Source organism: Malaya genurostris, chromosome 2 (assembly GCF_030247185.1).
Source record: "Malaya genurostris strain Urasoe2022 chromosome 2, Malgen_1.1, whole genome shotgun sequence".
NCBI classification, from domain to species: domain Eukaryota; kingdom Metazoa; phylum Arthropoda; class Insecta; order Diptera; family Culicidae; genus Malaya; species Malaya genurostris.
The window spans coordinates 28,893,295-28,912,612 of record NC_080571.1 but is presented as its reverse complement, the minus strand read 5'-3'; the positions used below and the strand labels follow the sequence as shown (position 1 = coordinate 28,912,612).

At 39.6% G+C, this 19,318-nt stretch overlaps 1 protein-coding gene across 1 annotated transcript in view; it reads right to left on the bottom strand.

Moving 5' to 3' along the window:
• LOC131431625 (latrophilin-like protein LAT-2) overlaps window positions 1-19,318 on the bottom strand; it is a 255,932-nt gene that overhangs the window by 115,636 nt on the left and 120,978 nt on the right. Inside the window, exons 3-6 of the mRNA XM_058597451.1 lie at window positions 12,479-12,584; window positions 1,783-1,949; window positions 826-963; window positions 320-506 (exon numbers count right to left, since the gene is read on the bottom strand). Coding sequence (XP_058453434.1) covers window positions 320-506; window positions 826-963; window positions 1,783-1,949; window positions 12,479-12,584 — 598 coding nt within the window. The remainder of the gene's footprint in view (window positions 1-319; window positions 507-825; window positions 964-1,782; window positions 1,950-12,478; window positions 12,585-19,318) is intronic.

Here is a 19,318-nt window from a genome sequence, read left to right as displayed (position 1 = left end):
AATAAAAGAGGATTCTTGGAAGCTCCATGCAATCTAAACATTAATTCTCGTGCCGCTAGGGTTGTTAGTCGGAAACATGATTCCCAGTAACCCAACGTCATAAAAACAGTTAACGGTGAAGCTGATGGTTACACACACACAAACAGAGCATCGTCTGACCTTCGCCGCCCTCCATCCAAGTAGGCTGGCGAGCGTGACCCGGGGCGACAACTTACACGATTTGTGAACCCAACCACCACCGCCACGGTGAAATTAAAACACGAGTGTCAACATAAACCAAAACAAACATCCCCGAAAAAAGTGAAACAAACTACCATACCTTAAAGAACAGTCCGATCTGAAGTCCACGTTTCTTCACCAGCTTATTCTTGGTCCGAGAGTCCACCTGGAGGGCGGCAGCAATTTTGACGGCCCCACCACCCTGACAGGACAGGTAGAAGCCAGCGAAGAGCAGCACAATGGCCGGCACCAGAAAGCCCCAAACGTAGGCCGAACCCTCCATGAGCCTTTTGTTCCGAATTGGGCAGCAAAAAAAAAGAAAAGAGAATAAAATTTAATTACGTAACTGTGTAACGGTACGACGGATAACCGGAGGATATTTATTCGTCTGACAACGGTACGTAATAATTTGCCTTAAAGTTGACAGCTGATGCAATTTCGGTTTGTCGTGCTGGAGTGAGGGGGAAAAAATATGTCGGTTTGTCGAATAACACCTTGACTGTCATTATTTTTCAGGATTTATTGCAGCGACTTTCCCGACTTGCATCACTCGGCAGTCAACTTCAAGCTTCAGGTCCGGCCAATTATCCGATCAACTCAACCTACCAACAGTGACTGTCTCCGTTGAGGTCGTGCACAATCTGGGCGATCACCTGGGCGCCGGACACCTGCACGTCTCGTTCCTTGTACTTGAAGGCGGCTGCCACGGCCAGCATCAGCAGGGGAAAGCCCCAGGATAGTAGACTAAGAATACGAAAAAAGAAAAGAAAAGAAAAGGTCACAAAATGGCATCACTTAGACTCGCTTCTCCTGCTTGTTTTCCCCGAAAGGGCCAACACCCACAACCACGGGAATGTGCGATGTTCGACGGAGAGAGAAGGTGGGAAAAATCACAAAACCAAAACAGGGAACGGAAAATCGATCGGATTTGTGAGTTTCGTAAGGGCAGCATATGTTGGGATTCTCGGCTACAATTTTGTCCTCTAAGAAATGTGTTTTTGCGTCACCAGTTCTTTCATCGGTCCGCACAAAAGTTCCCTCTTGTGGGATGTCTTGTTCTTATCGTCACTTTTCACTCTTACTCTACGTGATAAAATTGTCATTAGAGCCATCGGTGGGAAAACTTTTATGGCCATTGAAAACTTTTTCTCGGTTCACACACCCGCATTAGCTGTGAAATAGACCGGTAAATGAGGTTATGATCGAAAAAAGTGAAGGAAAAAGTACTCGTTTTTTTTTTTCATTGTGAATCAATCCGTCCTCCGCTCGAGATTACTAATCTTGCAGAAAATAAAAAGTTAACGAAAGTTAAGCGGCGAAATCAACACACACACGTCCTAGGAGCAGACATTCATTAGATTAACACTTGAGAAATGAAAAAAAAAACGCGTTCGCGAACTTCAGAGCGGAACTCAATTGTTTGTGCACGGAGGCATGAAAGCAAGTTTAATCTAATTTCCCAAAATTAACCTCAACCCTGGGGTGAATAATAATGAAACGAGTGCCGGCGCTGTGTCACGTGCCGCCCGGGGACAGGGGGGGGGGGTTAGCAAATCTAATTACCTGTAATGTGCTAACGCTCGACCCATGCTCGGTTCCGGATTTGGGTTCAGATTAGTGTTGGACCGGAACAGAACGAGTGCGTGATGACAGCAGCAGCACAGCCAGCACATCGAGGCCAGCTTCATGAAGAGTAGCGCCAACGAAAGCGACAGGCAAAGTTCGGTGTCCTGTAAGAAGAAAACAAAATGGCGAATCAGAATGTGTGGCACTTCGTTCGAACAGTGAGTGTATAGTGTTTTATGTTTAGTGTATTTTAACAATACCCAACCCTTTTTCACATTGTTTAATTCAAGCATAATCGCCAAATTCCATTCTTTTGGTTCGATTCGCCCAAATACTTCGAAATTTATTCGATCAACCTCCGCTCTAATGACCAAGTTTTACCAGTTGAAGAATCAGGGTAAATTTCGACTACGTTCCGAAGTCCGTAATCAGTAAAAACTGCGCACCAGCGAGTGATACAGTATGAACTTCCACCGGAACGTGCAAAGTATCATGTATGCGTTCAGCATCAGGTTGCAAGTTGACAGTTGATGGCGAATCTCCACGGTAAGGGCAAGGTTATCGGTTCGAATTAGCCCTGTGGACGATTCTTTCTCGCAAATGCTAATTTTTTTGCAGTTTCATTCATCTATCATTGCTTTCGAGCTTCTTCTCATTTGCTAAAAGTATTAGGGAGGTTACATGAAATTTCCGAAATCGAAAAAAATTATTTTGATGCCAAAAGTCTTAGAATTGCATGAAACTTCGAGATTTAGTGTCATCCCGAAAAATTTTTTTTTTCGGAAAATCGACCTTCTGGGACTTGAAAAATAATCTCAAAATCCCAGAAAGTCGATTAAAAAAAAAATTCTTGGATGACACTAAATCTTGGCATTTCACGCAATTCTAAGACGTTTGACATCAAAAAAAAAATTTCAATATTGGAAATCTCATGTGATTTTTCTAGATCGATAATTTTCAAGCCTTAACCGCCGGGTAGCACCCCTTACCTATGTCCGATTTAGCTCAAATTTTGTATGGGAACTTTTTTCGAGGTGTTTAAACTTTTGCACGATAGCGCTTAACGAAATTAGAGGTGATCCCAAAATATTGGCACTCTTATTCCATTAGAGCGATAAAAACCTTCGTGTTTTGTCGGTTACGTCATTTCTACCATCATATCTTCGAAACTAAAAGTCACAGCTTCTGAGAAAATTGAGCGGTAAAAATATCTTCGAAAAGTTCACACACATACACACACACACAGAATTTTTCCGATCTCGTCGAACTGCGTCGAATGGTATATAACACTATGGTTATAACCGTTCGAAAATCGGATTTTCCAGCAATTCTAATACCTTTCTATAAAGAAAGGCAAAAACATGTCCTAACACAACACAACGCAATCATTCCAGCGCCGCTATAACAGTTCAAGCGATAACCTCTTCCGGTTCGTGACATAACCTACAGATTAAAATAGTTTCGAACCAAGTTAGGGACGATTTTTTTCTTTATTTTGGGTTGTCGTTCGAAATGACGGTTTGTAATTTTAAACATATTTCATCCAGTAGTTCCGGAACCGAAAATCGGATCCGAATGTGTTTTCCAATAGCCTATGAACCCATAAGCCCTTTCATTTAAATCTAAGTTTGTGAAAATCAGTCAAGGCATCTCAACAAGCAACTAACGTGACCTACAAAGCTTCAAACCAAGTTTGGACGAACGTTTCTCTATTTTGCATCGCTAAAAATGACTTTGTAATTTTTTGACGCACTTCATCCTGTAGTTCCGGAACCGATAATCGGATCCAAATGTTTACAGAATGTGTACAAAATATATAAACGTAGATCTCAGGAAAATATCTATATTACACCTCTGTTCGACAGACATTTTTATACCTTTAATCTGAATGATTTTTCTGACCAGTCAAATATAACATTGCACCTCTAAGCGGGCCACCCGCTGGGTCTCTGTGACCTGGGGGTGTTTCCCGCGGACCCATTGAAACGTATAATCGTCATCTGGAAGAAACTAATGCCATATTTAATCCACCGACCATTGCCGATCGCCAGCTGCAGACTGAATCTGCAGAATCGACCATTGCGACCGGAATTCGCCACTACCCTAATGATAATACCCTAGTTTTAAGTTAGTTTTAATTTAAAATAAGAAAATGCCCTTGGCATCTAAGAGCTTAAGCAGTGTGCCTTCAAATATGTTACTATTGAATAAAAAAAAACATTGCACCTCTAGAATCGGGAATGTTATCCATAACCCTTCCAAATTTGATTGACATTGTAAACTTTCAAATCAGAATATCGGAGTTTGTAGAATCATCTTCAAGAAAATAACAGCCATGTAAATTTCGAACTTCATCCCAAATTCAATAAACGAGCCTAGGCTTGTAGAAATTGGTTCAGCTATCTCCTTGAAAATTAATCGGTAAAAAAACAACTCGTTTTTACGGTTACGTCACTTATACCGGACTTATATACCGTTAAAGGGTTAAATTAAATTAATTTAAAAATGTATTTTTCTGGGTCATACACTGCCGTTCTTTCCAACAATAATTTGTAGAAGACAAAATTTTGTGATACTGAAAATTTTCCAAAAATGTAGACTGAAAATTTAAATAATTAATAATCAAACTGAATGCCTTTATAAATCATGAAAAATTAAGTTGAAAACTAACAACAGCGACAAATATTTATTCAAAAATATATGCGAATTGATAATGAAAAACGTGTTTAATCCACCTAGCAGTGAGATGATACCTTTTTTATAAATCCGCATGAGTTTTTTGCATGAATGTTCTTGGGTGTTTTAGTCACATGACATTATTTTAATGACCGTCGTTTTAAGCTGCAATTTGTGATTTCAATCACTCAATACCCTGTAATGTCGAAGCTGCAAATTGGATCGAATTTGAATCTAAACGCGTGACAATCGATTGATCATTCCATGATATGTCGAAGAAAGTTTCAGTGTAGAGTTTACGGTTATTTACGGTACTTCCAGAGCCAGTATTCATGGACCAGTATAACCCAAAACGATTCGTTTGGCCAAAAAATAAATACGACGTAATTGCAATAGTTTTCAGTCCAACTTTGAAGCTTTTTAGAATTGTCATCTTCTATAACGGCTTGAATTTTAAAAACTAATCACCCTGTAATTCCAGAATCGGATAAAATTCATTAATTTTGCATGGGGCCATAAATCCTTTAATTTGAATTTTTGTTTTTGAAATTCAATTTTTCGAGAAAACGATGTGATACTGGAACCGGAATTCAAAATCAGTGTAGCCGAAGTCAGTTAAATTCACCTGAGGAGTTGTATAGTTTACATTTAATTCAAAATGTTCGAAAATCAGTGCAGACTGACTAAAAAGCAAGATGTTTTATACAATCTTAAGACCTTTCATTTGAATCTTAGTTGGTTCTTAGATTTCATTTGAATCTTAGATCGGTTCAGCCATCTATGAGAAAAATGAGTTACACTATTTTAAATTCGTTTGACATATCATCCTGTAGCTCAGGAACCAGAAGTCGGATCCAGACGTAATTAGGGAAAATGTTATTGTTTGTTTGGAAGCACTTCTCGTATGATTCTGAGTTTGTAGAAAATGGTTGAGTCATCTCCGAGAAAATTGAGTGAAATTATTTTCCACACAAGCATTTGCTGATCTCGACGAACTGATTCGAATGGTACATGGGTGTTATGTTCTTCCAGCATTCATTACTGTCAGTAGTTTAAATCAATATAATTATGCAAAATGTCATGAAAAAGGATGTTGTACACAGTCTTAGTGGTACTTAGAAACAATCGTATGTAACAGCATAAAAAATCGTGTTTTCCGTTGCTCCCAAGCATTGCTTTGTCATTCAGCGCTCAAAACTCCTACTACTGGAATAGAGCAAAAAGTCACATACACAAAAATATCGATATCTCCGTTAAAAATGGACGGATTTTAAAAATCTATGGCTTGTTGGATAGCTGAGACTGGAAACATATTCTGTTTTCAAGGTCAAGTGTGACAGACACTGTAAAAAAACTGAAAATTTTGAAATAAAACTTTGTTTAACTCAATAAGTAAACATTCGATCTCAAAACCATTCAATAGCGTTCAGGGTGACGGGAAGACCTTTCATTTGCGACTAGCTATACCATATACCATTCGAATCAATTCGTCGAGATCAGCAAATGCTTGTGTGGAAAATAATTTCACTCAATTTTCTCGGAGATGACTCAACCATTTTCTACAAACTCAGATTCATATGAAAAGTAGTATACTCCTAAACAAGATTCCTGAATTACGTTTGGATCCGACTTCTGATTGCGGAACCACAGGATGATATGTGAAACGAAATTAAAATAATGCAACTAATTTTTCTCGTAGATGGCTGAACCGATCTAAGATTCAAATGAGAGGTCTCAAAATCCTATAAAACATCTTACTATTTAGTCAGATCCCACTTCTGGTTTAGGAAATACAGAGTGATTAGTATAAAAATGTCCATTTCACATAAATTAAACAGGTTTATCGGGTTGGCAGATTTGGATAGTCGATTACCAAATAAATTTATTTCAGTTTAAGCGGTATTCATTTTTGGATTCGGAATGTACCCCCAAATTTATATTCGCACTACAATTTTTCAAGATGCCTACACACTCCTCAGGTGAATTTAACTTTTAGAACTCCGGTTCCAGTATCGAATCGTTTCTCAAAGCTCAATCATTTTCTCAAAAAGGCTAAACCGAACTTCATAAACAAAAATTCAAATTAAAGGACTTAATGTCCCATACAAAATTGGTTAATTTTATCCGATTCTGGGATTACAGATGATGAGTTTTTAAAATTCATACCGATATAGAAGATGTAAATTGTTTGGCGTATTAATTTATGGCCATTCGAATCATTGTGGGTTATGCTAGTTCCTGAATACCGGCTCTGGAAGTACCATAAATAATGACGAAAAACTGTAAAGTGGAACTAAACATCTCATGGAATGTTCAATCGATTGTCACACGTTAAGATTGAAATTCGATACGATTTGTAGTTTAGACATTACAGGGTAATGAATGATTAAAATCTCAATTTGCCGTTTAAAACGACGATAATTAAAATAATGTGATAACCAAAGGATATCCATGCAAAAAACACATGCGGATTGATAAAAAAGATATCATATCACTGCTAGGTGGATTAATAACGTTTTTTGTACTAACTTTTCTCGTATATTGCCGAACCGATTTCCACAAACTCAGAATGAAATGAAAGTTCTTGTGGTCCCATACAAAATTCCTGAGTATTATTTGGATCCGACTTCCGGTTGCGGAATTATGGAGTAAAATGCGCAAATAAAATGAAAATATGAGAACTAATTTTTCTCGGAGATGGCGCAACCGAATTCCACAAATTTAGATTCAAATGAATGATCTCTGGTCTTTTACGAAACTGCTGTATTTCATCTGGATTCGACTTCCGGTTCCGGAATTATAGGGTAAAATATGTCAAAAATGGTGTACCGTCACTTAGAGCGGCGAAATGAAAAACCGAATAATCATTCTAAACTGGCCTCAAGACTACTTCAATCGGTAGTCATTATCAGTAGATAGCTAAATAAATCGACTCAGGCTATCCTGGTTCCCGACTTTCGATTCCGGAGGCACCGAAAATAGTGATCATATTTCCCAAATGGATCTCACTTACTATTCTCAGCGATGGTTTGTTCGATTATCACAAACTTTGGGTTAAATGAAAGGTCCTTTGATTCCATACGGAATTTCTGAATTTCATCTGAATTCGACATCCGGTTCCGGAAATAGTGGGTAAAGTGTGTTAAAAATTAAAAATTTTATACCACCTTTTTGGGCGAAAAAACGTGAAAAATTTTCTTAATCGGCCTTAAAACTACTCCTATTGATAGTCAGTAGACTGTCAAATAAACCGATTTCGGTTATTCTTTCAAGAATCGAAGAAAAATATTTTGAAGAATAGCACAGTATTATATATGGTAGTATGATTGATATGAGAAAGGTGTCGATACACCATTAGGTGGTTGAAAACCGGTTTTTTTTGGGTTTCAGTGGTTGGTTTTGAAGCTTTCGTATCTTCCGAAGAATTTCTGTTTGAAATAGTTCGCATTTTTAATAAAGGGTGATTTTTTAAGAGCTTGAGAACTTTTTTAAACAATAAAACGCATAAAATTTGCAAAATCTCATCGGTTCTTTATTTTAAACGTTAGATTGGTACATGACATTTACTTTTTGAAGATAATTTCATTTAAATGTTGACCGCGGCTGCGTCTTAGGTGGTCCATTCGGAAAGTCCAATTTTGGGCAACTTTTTCGAGCATTTCGGCCGGAATAGCCCGAATTTCTTCGGAAATGTTGTCTTCCAAAGCTGGAATAGTTACTGGCTTATTTCTGTAGACTTTAGACTTGACGTAGCCCCACAAAAAATAGTCTAAAGGCGTCAAATCGCATGATCTTGGTGGCCAACTTACCGGTCCATTTCTTGAGATGAATCGTTCTCCGAAGTTTTCCCTCAAAATGGCCATAGAATCGCGAGCTGTGTGGCATGTAGCGCCATCTTGTTGAAACCACATGTCAACCAAGTTCAGTTCTTCCATTTTTGGCAACAAAAAGTTTGTTAGCATCGAACGATAGCGATCGCCATTCACTGTAACGTTGCGTCCAACAGCATCTTTGAAAAAATACGGTCCAATGATTCCACCAGCGTACAAACCACACCAAACAGTGCATTTTTCGGGATGCATGGGCAGTTCTTGAACGGCTTCTGGTTGCTCTTCACTCCAAATGCGGCAATTTTGCTTATTTACGTAGCCATTCAACCAGAAATGAGCCTCATCGCTGAACAAAATTTGTCGATAAAAAAGCGGATTTTCCGAATGGACCACCTAAGACGCAGCCGCGGTCAACATTTAAATGAAATTATCTTCAAAAAGTAAATGTCATGTACCAATCTAACGTTTAAAATAAAGAACCGATGAGATTTTGCAAATTTTATGCGTTTTATTGTTTAAAAAAGTTCTCAAGCTCTTAAAAAATCACCCTTTATAATCGAAGTTGTCATTAAACCACCTACAAGTAAGCTGAAAACAAATATGTGGCACAGAATACGAGAGAGAGAATTCACGCCTTTAGAAAAGTTGTAGATCATATTTAAACTAGAAAACATGTCGAAGACATGAACAAAAACGCATTTATGTCGATTATTGATTATTAGACACCTACAAAATCAAGTTTTTCTATCATAACTTTTTGCAATGAGTTTTTAGAATGTACAAATGTTCTACAAGTATATTTTATTTATCAAAAAACATATTTTTGTCAAAGGTTGCAAAACTAACAAACGCGTTTGTTCACTGTTGAGAAAAAACGAGAACGTGTTGATGATTCTGTGTTTGGCCATGTTTTAATGTAACAATCCGGAATTTTTGCGTCGATACGTGACAATGGATGAAACATGGATTCATCTCTTCACTCTGGAATCGAAACGATTGTCATCTGAGTGGACAGAAACTGGTGAATCTTTCGCACGGCCTCCGGAATCGAAAGGCGGACAACACTTCAGGAACTTAGTATGGGACCAGAAGCCATTTCATTTGAATCTAAGTTGGTGAAAATCGACCATCTCCGAGAAACGTCAAACGTTACTTACACATATACACAGACAAACATTATACGTACTCGACAACTGAGTCCAACCAAAGGGGATTCCAAATAATTGTTGGATTGTTGCAACCTGCATGGAACCGATGTTCTAAAACGAGTTTTTTGTTGTTCCCACAGGGTTGTGGTAACATTTCATTCAACAAACAAAATAGAAAAAAAATGGGACAATGCGAAAAAGTTAAATTTCGTGGTTTGCTCACTTTAGAAAAATGGTATATTGACGTAATCCTCTTTTGAAATATTGTATATGAAAGTATTTCAGTAATCCCGAAGAAATATTATCATAGACAAGAAGTAATCCCGAGTAATCTCGAGTAATCCAGAGTGATCAGATTTTAAAAGTAATCGAGTAATCCAGAAATAATCAGGGTAATAATGTAAGTAATCGAAGTAATCCATTTCGAGACTGGCAAGTAATCCAAGCAGTTGGAAACCCTTGACACTTTGTAGGTGGTGAAAAACGGGTTATAGAAACTAAGTTGCCATCAATGCGGTAAAACTTCATTTCTATCGAATATTGTTTGCTGAAAATTAAATTTATGACCGTTGACTGTCAGCATATTCCTTCTCATTCATTTGACTTTTGTTCACGAAGCTCTCAGAACTCATCGTCAATTGAATAACCATACCTAGTCACATGAAGTTTTGCTTGATTAGTTTGTAATGTCAACAAGTAGTCAACCTGTTTCATTGTCTTCCTTGTCTTCACTGTAGGTAGTGAGCCAGTGCGAATGAATAGGCATAAACTTCAACTCGATAACACAAAACTCTCTCCGACCATAATGATAAATAGCAGAGGGTGGCGGTTCTCATTTGAGTTTTTAATTATCACCAGCAAGTTGAAAAAAATGAGTTCGCTTTTGTGAAATATCTGAATCCAGTCGGGGTTTACGAGTTCGAAGAAAACTTGCATTACGGTTCCTACAAATCATTCAGCGATTTGCTTCTATTTGTCGCAGATGTGTCAATCATTTTCTTTCCGTCGGAAAAAGTAAGAGAAACCTCGACAAGACACAAATCTACAAATAACCTGGCAAAACATGCCGCTTGAGCCAAGTTGTTTCGATTTCTGGTTAAGCTATTGTGCTTTTGATTCGAATTTGCAGAATAGAAATGACAATGATGAGATTACGAGTTTTCAATTTAACAACTTTAGCAAAAGCTAGACGGAAGAAGCAAGACACGAGATTCATTATTAATTATTGCAGTTCATCTGCATGATGCTGCTAAGTGGAGAGCACATTTAGCACGTACAAAAAGTCATCACAGTATGCATGTTTTATTCTGTCCCCAGGAGACGGCATCTTTTGTCCTAAGAAGTTGCACAAGCAAGCCCATCTTCAACTGTCTGACCATTCCCATCCCATTACGGCCCCGCCGGACAATCGTAAATTGAATGCATAAAAATGCCGTAATGGCCTTGGATTATCTAAGCCTCCGTCTCTGTCTGTGCGTTCTCCACGGAAATTACCCCCAGGATTACCATTTGCTTACAAAGAACACAAAAGTTGGAACAGGAAGCACCATCATCCGGCTAACGAGACTTTTGCCTCTCACATCAACAGATGTCAGTGCACATATCATAAGACCGTTTGACAGGCGGCCGAGCAAGCAAGCCTAAGGAGCATCCTTCGCCGTCCGGTGCGATACGACGAACCGACTGGGGGCGGGATCTTCTAATGAGCAAAGTCCACAAAAGTCGTAATTTCCTTGTTGTTATTGTTTGCGTTTGTTGCTGCTGCTGCTGATGATGATGATGATGGAGTGGCGCCCCGGTGCGGAGATAAAGTTAATCAAGAAGTTAGGCCGAACGTTTTTTTCTTTTTTTGCCCTCTTGGTTTTTATACTCATGTCGACGCATTACGTAACATTGAACAGGCCATTTATGTAAGCCCCACACTTTTCACCCCGAGTTTATCCGGGATCGGATAAAACGATAATTGTCCACGGGTCACGCCATTCCGGACAAATTTCATAACCTAGATAAAGCGGTTGGAGGTGTTGTTTTTTTTCTGTTATCAAAGTTGGTAACGACCGACAAACTGACAGATTGCTGATCCCAAACAATTGTATTTCTCGTGCCACGTTTAACAAATTGCATTGCCTCGGAAGGCCTCTCAGCTTCGCTTTTCGTGTGACCTCATTGTGCCAACAAAGGCCCAAAGCAGCTTACAGCAAATGTGCAAAAGTATAATGTGTCATGAGGAAAGTAATCCATCACAAGCATGCCATGACGTTGGGTTCTCCACGGGCTGCTGCTGCTGTGAGTGTGAGTGTGAGCGGCGACTGTCAGTGAATGGGAATGGAATTCGAAGCTTGGTGATGAAAAAAAAAATACTGCCGGATGCACAAACAGAAAAGTCGCTGCAACCAGAACCGGAAGGGTTGATGCTGAAGATGTACTTGAAATAGAGCACCGGAATGTGCCGGGAATAAAAATATGGTGTAAGTATTCATCAACAGTTTTGGAGTGGAAATATTTGATTTGCAGTTTAAGATGGAATGCAGTTCGCCAAACTCGACCGTGCGCCGGAATGTGTCAGGGCGGGTGAGTAGTCTGAGTCAAATTGTTGTTTGTATCACGTTTTGTGATTTATCTGTTGGCGTAGGGCCAAGCCTCTTGTAGCTTCCTGCCGGAGGAAAGATAATTTGCTCCGAGAAATTAGCTACCATGTTTTTCCGAGTGGCTTGATTTATGTTCCCGAACAGCTTGAATCGCGGAAACACGCGCTAAGCAAATTTGGTCTCGTTAGGTTAGACTCGCGTAATGAGACGATCCGGACAAGCTGCCGGTATCATTTCGAATATTAGCTCATTTCCAGGTGCGATAATCGCTTGAGATTCATCAGACAGGCAGCCCGTGCTCGAATCTCGACAACGGTGCGGATTTTTGCTAGGAAGGTTCCGTGACATGGCAAGTGGCTTCCCCATGGAAGCCGGAGCCGATTTGTATTGTATATTAAATTACCGACGCGTCGCGTCGCGTCCCATCGGGGTTCTTTGTTGCCTTACTTACCTGAACGCCTCCGACACCGATCACGAACAGTAGCTGGCTCATGAAGAGGGACGCCAGCAGACTTAGCAGCACCGTGCCTGCCAGGGATTTCAGGTCGGAAAATAAGCTGGAAAATAAACAGATATAGCCGGGATTAGTACAAACCATAAAATATGCTAGTGGCACGTAGTCACGGCCACCGGTTTTCCCGCTGAGCGAAGCCGCCCACTGTGCCGTGAATATTGAACAAACATTTAACACCAAGGATTGAAACTGTCTATAAATATCGGCTGAAAAAAAAACCGGGACCTCATAAAACGACAGTCAATAAATTATCACGCCGAAAGATAATACAGGAAGTTATTCACAATTCTATTCGTAATCGAAACGTGATTCCGACCCGGTTTCGCTCGAGCCACGAGATCAGGATATCGATTGGTCTTTTCCAGTATCAACTGACTTCTTTTTTTTTTATTTGATACTTTTGCCCTAGTCGAGAAGCACGTCTTTCGGATTGATGTCTGACTGAGTGATTGGCCATGATTGCGGTGGGTGCGACAACGGAAGGAATAAACCACACTCGGCACCATTCCAGACGGAAAGCAAACTTCACGAAGAGAAATGGACTTAAAGCTGGACCAGTTTGACAATGATGCTGCTGACTAGAAGCGAACCACCGATTTGTTCGGATGCATTTTGGGATTTGGATGCACTTAAGGGAGTAAGTACGGGCATTCTGTCTTGCTTTCTGATGTTGACGATACGGAACTCGACGGATATTAGGATCCGATTCTATTGTGTCGCAACCGCAAACACATTCGATTGTACGCATTGTGAAATTTATTTTATCAAGGGAAGAATAATGAGATGTGGAGCTTCTATATGGATTTCGTTATCTATACTATAACCGTAGCCAGACAATGACTTGTTTCAATAGTACAATGTCAACAGTCCGATTAGGTAAATTCGATCTACAGGGTGTATTCGATTGAAATTGAGTGAAATCCTGAAAACTTGAGTAAATTTTACTAATAGCTGTCCCCACGAACAGGTCAGGCACGTACCATGAGGGGGGGGGGGGGGGGGCAAGGGGCCAATATTCTAAACTAAACTTCGGAGTAGAACTCTGATCCTGGATCCTGAATCTTGATTCTGCACACTTAAATTTTATTACTGTATAAATGTATAATTACTGAGAATCTCGGCAATCCTAAATTTGTGAACTGTCAATTATTGCCGAATTAGCCAGTAGAAATATCGATTTTCGGCAAAAGCGATGATGAATTGCCCAGTCATCAGTAGTTGAACGAAGAAAGAATTATTCTTCTTTATTGTATAAAATAAATATCATATAAGCTAAGGTGGAAGAAAGAGAGTGTTTTATTAATGTTTATTTATTTATTTATTATCATTGTTATGTCCATTGGATATAAAAATCCAAATGGACGAGGATAGGGAAAAGCACATTTGAGTAGCCAACCAAATGGGCGCAAAAACCATCATCTTTTGATACAAAATTAAAAATAATTACAATACGAGTATAAAAATAATCACAAATTAGCATTCATATGACAAATAATCTAAACAAAGATTGTAAAATATATAGTCAAAGTACAACAGATCTTTTTTTTCCTAACAAAGCTACTAGATGATTCTCCAAACTTTTGTGGAAATGTTTTTCCACAGAAGTAAACGTTCGAATACATGCAACTATCGGCCCATTATATCCAAATAGAGTTCTGTGAAAACAGTTCTGAAGCAGAGTTGTATTTTGCAGCATTCTGCTCGGAATCCGAAAATTGACTTTGGAACGTATCTCGGGAGCATCATGTCGATTTTAATGTAGCATACATAACAGAAAAGCAAACTCCAAAAGAAAACATCACGGCTAAACACAATTTTTTCTAGTGCTCATTAACACCTCTACCTGTAAATAAGCAGATATTTATAAGCAGACTAGCTGACCCGTCGAACTTCGTTTCGCCCAACAATTATTTGTTCGAGTTTATGTTTCCGGACATCAGAGTCGTCAAACGACTAAATGATTAACGTTTCTCTCCATTATTTTTCTGATTAACCTACAATCAATGGAATTCGACACACATTCGCTTTAGCCCGAAAAAGAAATATCACCAAAAATTAAGGTGAAAATGTGAAGTACTTCTGTTAAGCAAAAATTGAGCAAATGTGCAGATTATCAGATATTACAGATCAAAATAATGAACAGAGATCCCTCACTAGTGGCTTCGACATAAAGGATATAAGGTGCCACGTTTTCTTTTCCAGATGTGATTCTTGCTTTCGGTAATCGATAAAGAAGCTCACTAACCAGAATTTTGTATTGATAAACCTAACAAAATGCTGAAGAGTTTCTCTTCTAGAGTTGTTCATTCGGTAGAGTACGATATGTTTACAGTTTGTATGAGGCCCAAGTAACAAAAAGTTCGTAAAAAAAAAGATTTCTGAAGAGGATTCTGAACAATCCGTTTTTAAGGAATTACTCACGCTTGAATATTCACCCGACGGAACAGAACAAACTTTGAAGCTTTTACAGCTTTTAAGTAGTGAGAAAGTTTTCTCAGAACTTGTTCTGTACGTTCAAGTTGCCAAAAAGTGCCACGCGTACTTCACAGCTCTAATAAAGTGGATATTTTTCAGGTACTGTGGAACTTCTGGTTGTTTGGAGAGACGATGCTTAAATTTTAATTTGATTATCAATCATCTTACCAATTTGAACATTCTTCACAGAATATGAGATATAAAATGACGGTCTCGTTCCATTATGGTAATCATCTTGAACATTGTCCTAAATGCAACTTATTTCCCACTTTTCCGGCAAGTTTTACTAATTTTTTTGTCGTGAATACGACTTACTTTACTATGGGGCGCCTTTTCAAAATTAGCGATATGGAAGAATGGGCAGAACTTAATCGTGGATATCCCGACTTGTATTAATGGCAGCAACATAATTCTTTCACTATTTCATCAAAAATATGATCATTAATTTGAGATAATATTTTTAACAGTGTGAGATAATCACAAACAATTCAAAAATGAAGTTTTCTGAAAATTTTAAAACAACGCGGAAAACTCTTTACTTTTGCTTGGGTTTTTCGCGCAAGGACGACGATTTTGAGGTAGTCAGGCAAATATCTTCAACTGAACGTTATAAAAGGGGAACCGTGGTCGAAAATCGATCATTCGTCATCTAACACTCGATGTGGATAGACGAATAACCTACTACGACTAATTTCGATTTTGTTTTATTTTTTATTCGCAGTTGTCTACCTACCCAAGCTATGGGTAAAAACCGCCATAGATCCGAGAAGGATCCAAAGGATGCTAAGCGTCTGAAGCCAAGTGATGTACAGGTAAACGACCGTTTGCTGAATAAAAACCAATATGCTGATCTGCCAGTAGATGTCGAAGAGGAACTGCAGAAGAAGGAAAAAATGCCGCCTTTCTACCTGAAGGGCTTCCCACCAACTCTACGCTCGGATTTCAACACACTGCTCAGCAAAGGACTACAGGCAACAATCCGTTTATGTACTGAAGGCTACAAAATAACTGTTCCGGCTTTGAACCACTACAAAGGAGTGGAATGTTATCTGAAACAGACAAAAGCGGAATACTTCACACACGATATTGCCGCCAACAAACCTATGAAGGTTGTACTTCGAGGACTACCCAACATGATGGAAGCCGAACTAAAGCAGGCACTGTCGGAGGCTGGACTAAAGCCTTTAATGGTATTTAAAATGAAGCGACATAATACGGACAAAAAGTTTAGAGATCAACTGTACCTGATTCATCTGGAGAAGGGCTCCATCACCATGAGTCAACTGAAAACGGTTAAATCGTTATTTCACATAATCATCGAATGGCAAAAGTATAAACCGGTACATCGGGATGTCACACAGTGCACGAACTGTTTGAACTACGGCCATGGAGCGAGGAACTGCTACATGAAAAGTCGGTGCGGGAAATGTGCCGAACCACACAATACCAACGATTGCCTACTAGATGACATCGCTGTAAAATGTGTTAACTGTGATGGCGACCATCCATCTACTAGCAAATCGTGTCCAAAACGTGCTGAGTTCACAAAAATTCGACAACAGGCGTCCCGCAAACAATCAACGCGCAAGAATGTTCCACAGAAGGATGAAATTAATTTCCCACGGCTCCCACCGAAGAGGGATATTCCGAATTTGCCGCCACTTCCTCGCAGCAATCCAAAAGATTCAGCCGCTGGATCACAAAAAGAATCTTCCTCAAAAATCCCACCTGGATGGGGCAATAATCAACCACAAGCAAAGGATGACTCTGGTGATTTATTTTCTGCTGAACAACTGATCGTCATTTTTGAAACAATGACAACAAAACTAAGAAACTGCAGAACGCGGTTAGATCAAATCAACGCCTTAGGCAAATTCATCATCGAATATGCAATATAATGAGTTGGTTATAGTAAATTGGAATGCTTGCTCACTCAGGAGCAAAACTGCTGAATTGTCCGACTTTCTTCAAGAGAAGAATGCCGATATTGCTATTTTAACTGAAACTCATCTTAAACCTGAAATTTCTATTTTTATTTCCAATTACAGGATTCACAGGCTCGACAGGGCAACTACCAGAGGAGGGGGAGTTGCCATTGCCATTAAACGATCCATTCTGCACAGGCTTCTGTCAGCCTTTAAATTGCAACTCATAGAAGCCATCGGAATTGAGATTACAACGACGATGGGACCCATCATCATCATTGCAGCGTACTGCCCCAAACAAACCAATCTTCGAGATGGTACGTGTGCATCATTGAAGCGAGATCTGGCTATGCTCACTCGACGACAGAACAAATTCATCATTGCTGGGGACCTGAACGCACGGCATGAGCTGTGGGGAAACAGAAGACAGAATCGAAACGGATTCGTACTTGCCGAAGATTACGAAGCTGGACAATACAACATCTTCGCTCCGGATCAACCAACGCGACTTTCCAGATCGGGAGTTCATTCCATTTTGGATATATTCATCAGCAACATCGCCATAGACAGCTCTCCGGTTGTCTTCTACGATCTCTCTTCTGACCACTTTCCAGTAATATTGACGTTGGGATCTTCACCAGAAACAGTGCCTATTCAACCTCGGAGGAACTATTATCGCACCGATTGGGTCCAATTTCAACAAATCGCCGACCAACTTATTAATATCGATTTGCCACTTGATTCCCCGATGGAAATCGATGCAGCCCTATCTTCCTTCCAGCATTCAATCACAGTCGCTCGTGATAGGACAGTTCCAGTACAACATATGCCGAGTTCCTCTCTTCAAATCGACAGTGTCACCAAGAAACTCATCCGACTTCGGAATATCTACCGGAGGCAGTATCAACGAACTGGCATCCTAGATAGGAAGACTACTTATAACAACTTAACTAGGATAATCCAGGAACGGATATCTGAGCTTCGCAACAGGAACTTCCAGCAAAAGCTTCGAGAAATTCTCCCACATTCAAAGCCCTTCTGGTCCTTAACGAAGGTGCTTAAGAAAAAACCGAAGCCTATTCCTCCTCTGATGTCACCCCAGGACGCAGCTGAAGGAATACCTTTAATCACACCAGTAGAGAAGGCAAATGCGCTAGGCCAGCAGTTTGTGTGTTCTCACAATTTAGGACTCAACATTGTTAGTCCACATGAAAGAGCCGTTGCTGATAGCGTAGCTGAGGTTGACCAATCAGACAGCTTGGTTCCTGAGGAAAGTAGAGTCACTGCGAATGAGCTGATGGCTTTTGTGAAAAAATCCAAAAATATGAAGGCCCCCGGTTTCGACAACACATTCAACATTGAGCTGAAACATTTGAGTATTCGCTCATTTGTCTTCTTAGCTAAAATTTTTAACAGGTGCTGGGAGCTTGGTTACTTCCCTTCAATGTGGAAGTTAGCTAAAGTTATCCCAGTTTTGAAACCGGGGAAAGATCCTTCCTTTTCCAAGAGCTATCGGCCCATCAGCTTACTCTCTGCCCTATCCAAGCTGTTTGAAAAGTCAATACAAAGGCGAATTCTTGCTTTCGCAGATATTTCTGGAAGAACAGTTTGGGTTCCGGAAAGGAAGATCCACCATCCACCAACTCACAAGGGTTAACAACGTCATCCAGCAAAACAAATCAGTGTCCAAAACGACTACCATGGCAATATTGGATATTGAAAAGGCATTCGATTATGTGTGGCACGATGGACTGGTGTTCAAACTGCATCGGTATAATTTTCCCATGTATCTTATTAAAATTATCAAAAATTATCTTGCAGATAGAGCATTCCAGGTTTCTCTGAATAATGCACTTTCAGAAAGATTTACTATTCCTGCTGGTGTACCCCAGGGAAGTATCCTAGGTCCCATTCTATACAACATTTTCACATCAGACATCCCACCTCTTCCAGGTGGTGGTGTTCTGTCACAATTTGCTGATGATACTGCCATTCTTTACAAAGGTCGTGTCATTAATGCTCTGAAAAATAAACTACAGACAGGTCTGGACGCTTTAACGGAATATTTTACAAGCTGGAAAATTGTGATCAATGCAGCAAAAACTCAGGTCATCTTGTTTCCACATTCAAGATCTCCAAAACTTGTTCCATCAGACGAATGCAGAATACGATTCGGTGATGAGGTCATTCAATGGTCCGATGAAGTTATCTATCTAGGACTCACCTTTGACAGACATCTGATATTCAGGTCACATGTTGACAAAATCATTCAAAAATGCAGCATACTCATTAGGTCTCTGTATCCGCTGATTTGTAGAACATCTAAACTATGCCTGAAGAATCAGATGGCTGTCTATAAACAAATCATCTACCCCGC